This window comes from Anolis sagrei, chromosome 11, assembly GCF_037176765.1.
Source record: "Anolis sagrei isolate rAnoSag1 chromosome 11, rAnoSag1.mat, whole genome shotgun sequence".
Classification (NCBI taxonomy): domain Eukaryota; kingdom Metazoa; phylum Chordata; class Lepidosauria; order Squamata; family Dactyloidae; genus Anolis; species Anolis sagrei.
In genome coordinates this window covers 34,665,161-34,677,311 of record NC_090031.1, presented here as the reverse complement: position 1 = coordinate 34,677,311, position 12,151 = coordinate 34,665,161, and the positions used below count along the sequence as shown (strand labels likewise).

Here is a 12,151-nt window from a genome sequence, read left to right as displayed (position 1 = left end):
AGATTGTGAAACGCAAGGGTCCTCAAACTTTCTAAGTCGAGGGCTAGTTTGCGGCCCCGTAAAACGATCAGAGGCCGAACGGATTCCGAGACACACTAGTGCGAACAACTAATTTGGAGTGCAAAACAAACAAACAAACAATAAGTAAAGGTTTTCCCCTGACATTAAGTCCAGTTGTGTCCAACTCTGATGCTCATCTCCATTTCTGAGCCAAAGTGCTGGTTTTGTCAATTTTTTGTTGTTGTTGTTGATGTTTTGTACTTCCTGACTGTGAGAGCTGTTCAGCAGTGGAACTCTCTGCCCCAGAGCATGGTGGAGGCTCCTTCTTTGGAAGCTTTGAAACAGAGGCTGGATGGCCATCTGTCAGGGGTGATTTAAATGCAATATTCCTGCTTCTTGGCAGAATGGGGTTGGACTGGATGATGGCCCAGGAGGTCTCTTCCAACACTAGGATTCTATATGTTGTATTTTATTGTGTTGCTATTGTGGTTTTTGTTTTATTTTATTGTAATATGCTGTTGGGCTTGGCGTCATGTAAGCCACCCCGAGTCCCCATTGGGGAGATAGTGGTGGGGTATTAAATAAAGTTTATTATTATTTATTATTATTATGATGGACACCTCCAAAGTCATGTGGCCAGTGGCATGATTGCATGGAGCGCCCTTACCTTCCCCTATTGATCTACTCATATTTGCATGTTTTGAACTGCTAGGTTGGCAGAAGCTGGGGCGGACAGCGGAAGCTCACACCGCTCCCCCAGCTTTGAACCTGCAACCTTCCGGAACAAGCTCAGCAGCTCAGCGGTTTAACCCACTGAGCCACAATACAATATTGCAAACAAAGAACCGTTTGAAACGACATAAATTGACCAGTATATAATGTATTGTTGAAAGCTTTCATGGCCGGAATCACTGGGTTGCTGTGAGTTTTCTGGGCTGCCCTGCCATGTTCCAGAAGCATTCTCTCCTGACGTTTCGCCCACATCTATGGCAGGCATCCTCAGAGGTTGTGAGGTCTTGTTGAAGGCTTTCATGGCTGCAATCACTGGGTTGTTGTGTTTTCCAGGCTGTCTGGCCGTGCTCCAGAAGCATTCTCTCCTGATGTTTCACCCACATCTAGGCAACCATGCTCAGAGGTTGTGAGGTCTTGTCGAAGTTTTTCATAGTTGTTGTAGGTTTTTTTGGGCTATATGGCCATGTTCTAGAAGCATTCTTTCCTGACATTTCGCCCACATCTATGACAGGCATCCTCAGAGGTTGTGAGGTCTTGTTAAGGCTTTCATGGCTGGAATCACTGGGTTGTTGTGTGTTTTCCAAGCTGTCTGGCCGCACTCCAGAAGCATTCTCTCCTGATGTTTCGCCTGCATCTATGGCAAGCATCCTAGGACGACCTCACAACCTCTGAGGATGCTTGTCATAGATGCAGGCAGAACGTCAGGAGAGAATGCTTCTAGAACATGGCCATATAGCCCGAAAAACCTACAACAACCCAGTTGTGAGGTCTGTTGGAAACTAGGAAATGTTATCTATGGAATGATGACCAGGGTGGGAGAAACCCCAAACCTCACAATCTTTGAGGATGCCTGCCATAGTTCTGGGTGAAACATCAGGAGAGAATGCTTCTGGAACATGGCCATATAGCCTGGAAAACCTACAACCCAGTGATTCCAGTCACAAAAGCCTTTGAGAAGACCTCACAACCTCTGAGGATGCTTGCCATAGATGTGGGCAAAACGTCAGGAGAGAATGCTTCTAGAACATGGCCATATAGCCCGAAAAACCTACAACCACCCAGTGATTCCAGCCATGAAAGGCTTATGACAAGACCTCGCAACCTCTGGGGATGGCTGCCATAGATGTGGGCGAAACGTCAGGAGAGAATGCTTCTAGAACATGGCCATATAGCCCGAAAAACCTACAACAACCCAGTGATTCCAGCCATTAAAGCCTTCGACAAGACCTCGCAACCTCTGAGGATGGCTGCCATAGATGTGGGCGAAACATCAGGAGAGAATGCTTCTAGAACATGGCCATATAGCCTGAAAAACCTACAACCACCCAGTGATTCCAGCCATTAAAGCCTTCGACAAGATCTCAACCTCTGTGGATGGCTGCCATAGATGTGGACGAAACGTCAGGACAGAATGCTTCTGGAACATGGCCAGACAGCCCAGAAAACATACAACCCAGTGACTAGTAATGGGAAATGTGGGCCTGTGTTTGATTGAGAAGATTGTCAACTTTGTTCGGATTTTCATTGTCATTGTGTGCCTCCAAGTCATTTCAAGTCATTTTAGGGTTTTGGGTGGAGGGCCGGGTCAAGGGCCGCATCTGGACCGCAGACCGTTACTTTGGGGACCTCCTGGCCTATTGGCCTCCATGAAGTCATTTTCTTGGGCACTAAAGTCCCAGCTTCCCTCCAGATTTCTGCCTTTGACCCTCTCCCAATGTACTCTATTAGGGAAGCAAGGCTTTAATGCAAAACTTTGTGGAGTTGCAAGGACTGGGCAGGATGAGGGGATGCTGGGATGTGCACCACGGAAGTCCACGCAAAGCGCTTGCTCCCCTTTCCCCTTCCGTCTCACCTCTCACTCTGGCATTCGACCAAAAATGCAGGGTGCTCACCTGGTTGTTCAATCCCAAGCAAAGGGCCAGATCTCCGCAGGTGGCCTCTTACAACATGGTTGGTTCCTAGTAGTAGGATGACTCACCTGGCTCAAATGGGTGGCATGCTACACTGACAGGCTACTCATCCTGCACGTGTCCGACTCTGGTGCTCATCTCCATTTCTAAGCCAAAGAGCTGGCGTTGTCCGTAGATACCTCCAAGGTCATGTGGCCACTCGCAGGACTGCATGGAGCGGTTACCTTCCCGCAGAAGCGGTACCTATTGATCTACTCACATTTGCATGTTTTCGAACTGCTAGGTTGGCAGAAGCTGGTGCTAATAGCAGGAGTTCACCCCACTCCCTGGATTCAAATTGCCCACCTTTCGGTCAGCAAGTTAGGCAGCTCAGCAGTTTAATCTGCTGTGCCACCAGGGGGTGCTGTTCTAGATGTAGTTTTTTTGTTCATGTCAGGAGCAACAGGACAAACTGCAAGTTGCTTCTGGTGTGAGATAATTGGCCATCTGCAAGGACGTTGCCCAGAATTGGCCATCTGCAAGCATGTTGCCCAGGGGATGTTGCCCGGGATTGGCCGTCTGCAAGGACGTTGCTCAGGGGATGTTGCCGATAATTGGCTGTCTGCAAGGACGTTGCCTAGAATTGGCCGTCTGCAAGGACGTTACTCGGGATGTTGCCCAGAATTGTCTGTGTGCAAGGACATTGCCCAGAATTGGCCGTCTGCAAGGACGTTGCTCACAATTGGCCATAGATGTTGCTCAAGGGATGTTGCCTAGAATTGGCCGTCTGCAAGGACGTTGCCCAGGGGATGTTGCCCGGGATTGGCCATCTGCAAAGACGTTGTTCAGGGGATGTTGCCCAGAATTGTCTGTCTGCAAGGATGTTGCCTAGAATTAGCCGTCTGCAAGGACGTTGCCCAGAATTGGCCTTCTGCAAGGACGGTGCTCACAATTGGCCGTCTGCAAGGACGTTGCTAAGGGGATGTTGCCCAGAACTGGCTGTCTGCAAGGACATTGCCCAGAATTGGCCATCTGCAAAGACGCCCAGAATTGGCCGTCTGCAAGGACATTGCTCAGAATTGGCCGTCTGCAAGGACGTTACCCAGAATTGGCCGTCTGCAAGGATGTTGCCCAGGGGATGTTGCCCGGGATTGGCCGTCTGCAAGGCCATTGCTTAGAGGATGTTGCCTGGAATTGGCTGTCTGCCAGGACGTTGCCCAGAATTGGCTGTCTGCAAGGATATTACCCAGTTGATGTTGCTCAGAATTGGCTGTCTGCAAGGACGTTGCCCAGGGAACGTTGCTCAGAATTGGCTGTTCTGCAAGGACGCTGCCCGGATGTTTTGATGTTTTACCATCCTTGTGGGAGGCTTCCCTCATGTCCCCGCGTGGGGAGCTGGAACTGATGGAGGGAGCTCATCCACACTCTCCCTGGATTCGAACCTCCGACCTGTCAGCACAAGCTTGGGAGCCCCCACTGTGCCACCGGAGGCTCCCAAACTGTAGACTTAGGTTGACCCTAAGTCTAAAGTTTGGGGTGCGGGGGGGTGGGTGGGTCAAGGTCCTTGGGGGGCTGTATCCAGACGTTGCGAACCCCCTCAGACCTCGATTTCAGAAGAGCCCTGAAATGCGGCAGGAGGAGGAGGGCCTGAGCGCTTCTTCCGGAGTCCCGACAGACAGGCAGAGACACCGGTGAGTGCCGTATTTTGTGTTGTTTTATATACAGAATACAGGGGCGGAAGGAAGGAAGGGGGAAAAAGAAGAGAAAAGAAAAAGGTTTCCGTAGAAGCCTAAAACATTGCAATTACTTCTGTACATCGGCTGCGGAGAGAATAAGGGGGGGGGGGGTTGGTGGGGTGGGGTGTGGGGGTCGAGAGGGGGAGAGGAGGACATAAAAACAGGCTCACGACAAAGAAACGCTTTGCTACAATAGACAAACCGGAGGCAACGTCATACCACAACGGAGCACTGTACACAGCTTAAAAAACACGGAGTGGGGGGGAAAAAAATGCCGTCAATGGGGGGGTTATTTACACAGAAAGGCCCCCCCTCCCCTCCCCTCCCCTCCCTTCCCACTGCAAATACTTCTCGTCATCGTCTGCAAAACAGGATGGATGCCAGAATAATAATAATTAATTAATGAATAATTAATTAATGAATTAATTAATAGTTGGAGAAAAGCGCCCCCCCTCTCTTCTCACTGCCACCGTCACAGAGGTGAACTTGCAGCAGGGAGGGGAGGAAGGAAAAAAAAAAAAGAAAAGAAAGAGAATAATAATAATAGTAATAATAATAATAATAATAATAGAGCAACGCCTTTACAATTAAATAATACAACCGTGATAATGGTATAGAATTATTATTTTTTTTTGTTTGCGGTATGAAAACTGTATTTCTTTCTTTCTCTCTTTTTTTTTTTTAATATAAAAAACTATTGTCACTGGCACAAAATAGAACAAGTTTTTTCTGGGTCTGTTTTTCTTTTTCTTTTTTACAACGGCCGGCGGAGGGGGGGGGGCGGGGGGGGCCGAAGTGTCCGCAGCAGTTTCCTCCTCCTCCTCCGGTGGGTTCGGGCTCTTAAATGAAATGTATATAGTACAAATATATGTGCAAATGCCCCCTAAAACTTGAGCAAACCATTACAAAAAAAAAAAAAGAAAGGAAGGAGAGAGACTCTGGAAGTTCTTCTTCATGTCATCCATGCAAAAGGGGAGAGGCGAGGGTCTCTGATCCCCCCTCGGACACCTTCCCCCCCCCCTCGGCGTGGGTCCTAGGGCACCGAGTGGGAGCGCAGCACGGGGACCTGGTGGGCCTTGGCCAGGGGCAGCTTCTCCTCCAAGTCCGCCTCTCCGCCAATGCCAATGCCCCGGGGTTGTTTGGTCGCAAACTCCGTGACGCTGAAGACGAACTGGAGGCAGCCCAGCTTGATGTAGCTGCCGTGGTGCAAGAGGGCCGTCCCCTCCCAGCCGGCTCCGCTGCCCCCAATCAGGCTGGAGCTGCTGGCCTTGCAGTTGCACGGGCGCAGCGCCGGGCCCTGAGCCTGAGAGCGCATTGCCATCACCGCCGACGACCCTGCCACTGCCGCCCCGGGCGCCTCCTCGCTGGGAGGAGCTTCCTCCTGCTTCTGCTGCTGCTGCTGCTTCCGGCTCTTGTGGCGCTCTGGGGGAAAAAAGACACGGCTGGAGACAAGGCCTCAATGGAACAGGACAGGACTGCTCATTCCACATAATAATAATAATAACAACAACAACAATTATTTTGGAGGAGATTCCATCTGAACATGAGGAAGAACTTCCTGACTGTGAGAGCCGTTCAGCAGTGGAACTCTCTGCCTTTCCCGGAGTGTGGTGGAGGCTCCTTCTTTGGAAGCTTTGAAGCAGAGGCTGGATGGCCATCTGTCAGGGGTGATTTGAATGCAATATTCCTGCTTCTTGGCAGAACGGGGTTGGACTGGATGATGGCCCATGAGGTCTCTCCCAACTCTTTGATTCTATGATTCTATGCTCCCCATGCTCTATTCTGCTCTGGTTAGACCACACCTGGAATATTGTGTCCAATTCTGGGCACCACAATTGAAAAGAGATGTTGACAAGCTGGAATGTGTCCAGAGGAGAGCGACTCAAATGATCAAGGGTCTGGAGAACAAGCCCTATGAGGAGCGGCTTAGGGAACTGGGCATGTTTAGCCTGAAGAAGAGAAGGCTTAGAGGAGATATGACAGCCATGTATAAATATGTGAGAGGAAGCCACAGGGAGGAGGAGGGAGCAAGCTTGTTTTCTGCTTCCTTGGAGACTAGGATACGAAACAATGGCTTCAAAGTACAAGTAAGGAGATTCCATCTGAACATTAGGAAGAACTTCCTGACTGTGAGAGCCGTTCAGCAGTGGAACTCTCTGCCCCGGAGTGTGGTGGAGGCTCCTTCTTTGGAAGCTTTTAAGCAGAGGCTGGATGGCCATCTGTCAGGGGTGATTTGAATGCAATATTCCTGCTTCTTGGCAGAATGGGGTTGGACTGGATGGCCCATGAGGTCTCTTCCAACTCTTTGATTCTAGGATTTACTTACTTACTTTATTTGTATACCGCTCTTCTCAGCCAATTAGGCGACTCAGAGCGGTTAACAATAGAAGCGGCAAAAATTCAACACAACACCATACAGCCATTTAAAAACAATTAACACACTAATACACTAAGCAAATAACATCAATAACCATCAATAACCAGTTCACTAGCGTCTCATAACTAAAATCATAATCCAAGTTCGTCATCCGTTGTTCCAATTCCTGATTCATTGTGATTCATTGCACTGCCTATTCAAACGCCTGTTCAAATAACCAGGTTTTCACTTACTTCCAAAATGCCATTAATGAGGGGGCTGATTTGATGTCCGTGGGAAGGGCGTTCCACAGCTGAGGGGCCACCACTGAGAAGGCCCTGTCCCTCATCTCCGCCAACCGCGCCTGTGTTGCAGGCGGGACCGAGAGCAGGGCCTCCCCAGAAGATCTTAAAGTCCTAGTAGGTTCATAGGCAGAGATGTGTTCGGATAGGTAACTTGGGCCAGAACCATTTAGGGCTTTATAGGCCAACACCAGCACCTTGAATTGTGCCCGGTAGCAAATTGGCAGCCAGTGGAGCTGGCGCAACAGAGGAGTTGTATGCTCCCTGTGCGCCGCTCCTGTTAGTATCATGGCTGCCGAGCGTTGGACTAGTTGAAGCTTCCGAGCAGTCTTCAAAGACAACCCCACGTAGAGAGCGTTGCAGTAGTCTAAACGGGATGCAACCAGAGCGTGGACTACCTTTATTTGTACCCCGCTACCATCTCCCCAGGAGACTCGGTGCGGCTTAAATGAGGCCAAGCCCAGACACAAAAATTAAAAAACATAAACAATAAAATACACAACATTATCAATAAGACAACACATAATTAAAAACAGTGGGAAGGCCAAATGTAGAGTTAAAATTGGGAATAATGCTGGGACATGGACGAAAAGGTGATAGTGGTGTTTGTGGAAGGGCATACAAGCAGACCTAAAGAAATGTAAAGTGTTGTTGTAGGTTTTTCTGGGCTATATGGCCATATAGCCCGGAAAAACCTACAACAACCCAGTGATTCCGGCCATGAAAGCCTTCGATAATACAAATGTAAAGTGCTTTGGAGGAGGACAAAGTGCTATGGGGTCATTATTCCAGGAAGGCAGACTGGAACAGCCACGTCTTCAAGCTCCTCCTGAAGAGTGCCAGAGTTGGGCCCTGTCTGATGTCTTTAGGGAGTGAGTTCCAGAGTCGAGGGGCCACCACCGAAAAGGCCCTCTCTCTCATACCCACCAATCGTGCCTGCGATGCTGGTGGGATCGAGAGCAGGGCCTCTCCGGAAGATCAAAGGGACCATGTGGGTTCGTATACAGAGATGCGATCCACAGATATATAAACCATTTTCCTACTTCTAACAGACCTCACTACCTGTGAGGATGCTTGCCATAGATGCAGGCAAAACGTCAGGAGAAAATGCCTCTAGAACATGGCCATATAGCCCGGAAAAACCTACAACAACCCAGGAAAGGACTTCCTGGCTGGAAGAAGAGCTGTTCAACAGTGGAACTCCCTGTCTCAGAGTCCAGTGGAGGCTTTGAAACAGAGGCTGGATGGGCTTTGTTGGTGCCTTTCCTGCTCCTGGGGTCTCTTCCAACTCTAGGACTATATGATACTAGCTGTACCCAGCCACACCTTGCTGTGGCCTAGTCACATTAACTGTTCAACAGTGGAACCCCCTGCCTCAGAATCTAGTCTCCACTAGAAGAAACAGAGGCTGGATGGCCCTCCATCAGGAGGGATTTATTGGAGCCTTTCCTGCTCCTGGGGTTTCTTCCAACTCTAGGACTATATGATACTAGCTGTACCCAGCCACACCTTGCTGTGGCCTAGTCACGTTAACTGTTCAACAGTGGAACCCCCTGCCTCAGAGTCTAGTCTCCACTAGAAGAAACAGAGGCTGGATGGCCCTCTGTCAGAAGGGATTTATTGGTGCCTTTCCTGCTCCTGGGGTCTCTTCCAACTCTAGAACTCTATGATACTAGCTGTACCCAGCCATGCCTTGCCATGGCCTAGTTGCGTTAAATGGTAATGAAAGAAAAGAGAAAGAGCTGGGTTCTGATAAATGTCAATTTTTCCTTCTTTCTTTCCCTCTTTGTTTCCATCCTCCATCCCTCTTTCCCTCCCTCCTTTCCTACCTCTTTCTTTCCTTCCTTCAGTCTTACTCTCTTTCCTTCTTTCCCTCCTGCTTTCCTTCCTTACCCCCCTTTTCTTTCCCTTCTTCCTTTCCTACGTCTTTCTTTCCTTCCTTCGGTCTTACTCTCTTTCCTTCCTTCCATCCTGCTTTCCTTCTTTACACCTTTAATCTTTCCCTTCCTCTTTCTCTCCTTTCTTCCTTCTCTATCTTTCCTTCCTTCCTTCGCTCTTTGCGTCCACCCTTCCTTCTCTCTTTCCTTCCTTCCTTCCTTCCTTCCTTCCTTCCTTCCTTCCTTCCTTCCTTCCTTCCTTGTCTCTTTCCTTCCTTATCCTCTTTTTCTTTCCCTTCTTCTTTCTCTCCTTTCTTCCTTCTCTATCTTTCTTTCCTTCCTTCCTTCGCTCTTTGCACCCATTCTCCCTTATCTCTTTCCTTCCTTCCTTCCCTCCCTCTTTCTCTCCTCCTTTCCTTCGCTCCTTCCTTCCCCCCTTTTTCTTTCCCTTCTACTTTCTCTCCTTTCTTCCTTCACTCTTTGCTTCTATCCTTATTTCTCTCTTTCCTTCCTTTCCACCCTCTTTCTTGCCTTTCTTCCTTCTCTACCTTTCCTTCCTTCCTTCCTTTTCCTTCCTTCCTTCCTTCCATTTCTTTCTTTCTTTCCTTCGTTACTTCTCTTCCTCTTTTTTTCCTTCTCTTTTTCTTTCTCTTCTTCTTTCTTCCTTCTCTCCTTCCTTCCTTCCTTCTTTCCCTCCCTCCCTCCCTCACTCATTTTTATATAGATAGCTACAATCTCTCTCTTGCTCTCAGACATATCTATCCATGGCTGGATGGCCATCTCTTGGGAGTGCTTTGAAAGACAAGGTCCAAATAAAGTTAATCGTAATTTCAATAACAACAACAGATGGCTTCCAGGCATTTTTCTGGAAGGCGAATCCTGAGCCGAATACCATCTTCTGTCTCATTCTCCCTAGGACTTGTAGCGTGGGATTTGGGCAAAGGAGACCATCTCTGAGGGGCTTTTGAACCCATTCAAGGGCTAAAACTATAATTCACAGCAGTTTAATCAACACAAATATTAGATTTTTGCAAAACTAAGAGACTTGCTGAAACTTTTCCAGCACGGAAGGCTGAAAAGGAAGGGACTCTGCTGTGTCTGGGCTCTGCTGATTCTGATCTTCACTTTGTTTACGGGCGCTTTCCCGGGACTGGCAGTGTTCCTGGGACTTCCCACTGCCTATGGAAATGGGGATTTGCGAGGGAGAAAGGCCCCAACGGGCCGAGAACTTACTGATCACGCTTTGTACTTTGGCAACCATGCTGCTGGGCGGGACGAGGGCCGTCTTCTCCGAGAAGTCACACGAATACAGGACATTGTCCACCGTTGTGCCGTGTTCGCTGTAGTTGAGCAGCTCGTAATGCTTGGTGTTCTGGGGAAGACCGGGAAAAGCAGGGCAAGACTATTACGCGATGAAAAATAACAACAGCCTGGTGTTCTGCGTGGTCAATGCCCACCAAACCCTTCCAATGTTTTCTTTTGGTCGTGGGAGTTCTGTGTGCCAAGTTTGGTTCAATTCCATCGTTAGTGGGGTTCAGAATATTCTTTGATTGGAGGTGAACTATAAATCCCAGCAACTACAACTCCCAAATGTTAAGGTCTATTTCCCCCAAACTCGACCAGTGTGCACATTTGGGCATATTGAGTATTCATGCCAAGTTTGGTCCAGATCCATCATTGTCTGAGTCCACAGTGCTCTCTGGATGGAGGTGAACTACAACTCCCAAACTCAAGGTCAATGCCCACCAAACCCTTCCAGTATTTTCCATTGGTCGTGGGAGTTCTGTCTGCCAAGATTGGCTCAATCCCATGGTTGGTGGGGTTCAGAATGCTCTTTGATTGGAGGTGAACTATAAATCCCACCAACTACAACCCCCAAATATCAAGCTCTACTTTCCCCAAACTCCACCAGTGTTCACATTTGGCATATTGACTATTCACACTAAGTTTGGTCCAGATCTATCATTGTTTGAGTCCACTGGATGTAGGTGAACTACAACTCCCAAACTCAAGGTCAATGCTCACCAAACCCTTCTAGTATTTACTGTTCATCATGGGAGTTCTGTCTGCTAAGATTGGTTCAATTCCATCATTGGTGGGGTTCAGAATGATCTTTGATTGTAGGTGAACTATAAATCCCAGCAACCACAACTCCTAAATGTCAAGTCTATTTTCCTCAAACTACACTAGATTTGAGCCTATTGAGTACTGGTGCCGAGTTGGGTCCAGATCCATCATTGTCTGAGTCCACAGTGCTCTCTGGATGGAGGTGAACTACAACTCCCAAACTCAAGGTCAATATCCACCAAGTCCTTCCCGTATTTTCTGTTCATCGTGGGAGTTCTGTCTGCCAAGATTTTTTATATATATATATATATATATATATATATATATATATATCTCCCACCCATTTCCGCCCAAAGGCAACTCAGATTGGCTCAACTCTATCGTTGGTGGGGTCCAGAATGCTCTTTCATTGGAGGTGAACTATAAATCCCAGCAACTACAACTCCCAAATGTTAAGGTCTATTTTCCCCAAACTCCACCAGTGTGCACATTTGGGCATATTGAGTATTTTTGTAAAGTTTGTTCCAGATCCATCATTGTCTGAGTCCACAGTGCTCTCTGGATGGAGGTGAACTACAACTTCCAAACTCAAGGTCAATGCCCACCAAATCCTTCCAGTATTTTCTGTTCATTGTGGGAGTTCTGTCTGCCAAGATTTTATTTATTTATATTATATCTATCCCACCCATTTCCGCCCAAAGGAAACTCAGATTGGCTCAACTCTATCGTCGGTGGGGTCCAGAATGCTCTTTCATTGGAGGTGAACTATAAATCCCAGCAACTACAACTCCCAAATGTTAAGGTATATTTTCCCCAAACTCCACCAGTGTGCACATTTGGACATATTGAGTATTCATGCCAGATTTGGTCCAGATCCATCACTGTCTGAGTCCACAGTGCTCTCTGGATGGAGGTGAACTACAGCACCCAAACTCAAGGTCAATGCCCAGCAAACCCTTCCAGTTGGTCATGGGAGTTGTGTGTGGCGAGACAATTCCACCTTCCTTTCTTCCTTCTTTCTCTGAAATGGAGGTCTTTGGGAGAAGGAGGGAAGGTCCAAGTCTGAGACCTCCATGCCAGGCTTTTTCAACTGCCTTCAGGCCTCGGAGGACGGAGGGTCAAGCTTCACTTCATTCTAGTTTCTAACCTGCCTTAAGGCCTTCAGAGAAGGAAGGATGGATGGATGGATGGA

At 48.2% G+C, this 12,151-nt stretch overlaps 1 protein-coding gene across 1 annotated transcript in view; it reads right to left on the bottom strand.

Moving 5' to 3' along the window:
- Positions 1-4,476: 4,476 nt before the first annotated feature.
- The window catches only part of PHF12 (PHD finger protein 12), a 61,316-nt gene continuing 53,641 nt past the window's right edge, over positions 4,477-12,151 (bottom strand). The window contains exons 14-15 of the mRNA XM_060756678.2: positions 10,126-10,264; positions 4,477-5,779 (exon numbers count right to left, since the gene is read on the bottom strand). Of these exons, the coding sequence (XP_060612661.2) occupies positions 5,391-5,779; positions 10,126-10,264 (528 nt within the window). The 3' untranslated portion in view covers positions 4,477-5,390. The remainder of the gene's footprint in view (positions 5,780-10,125; positions 10,265-12,151) is intronic.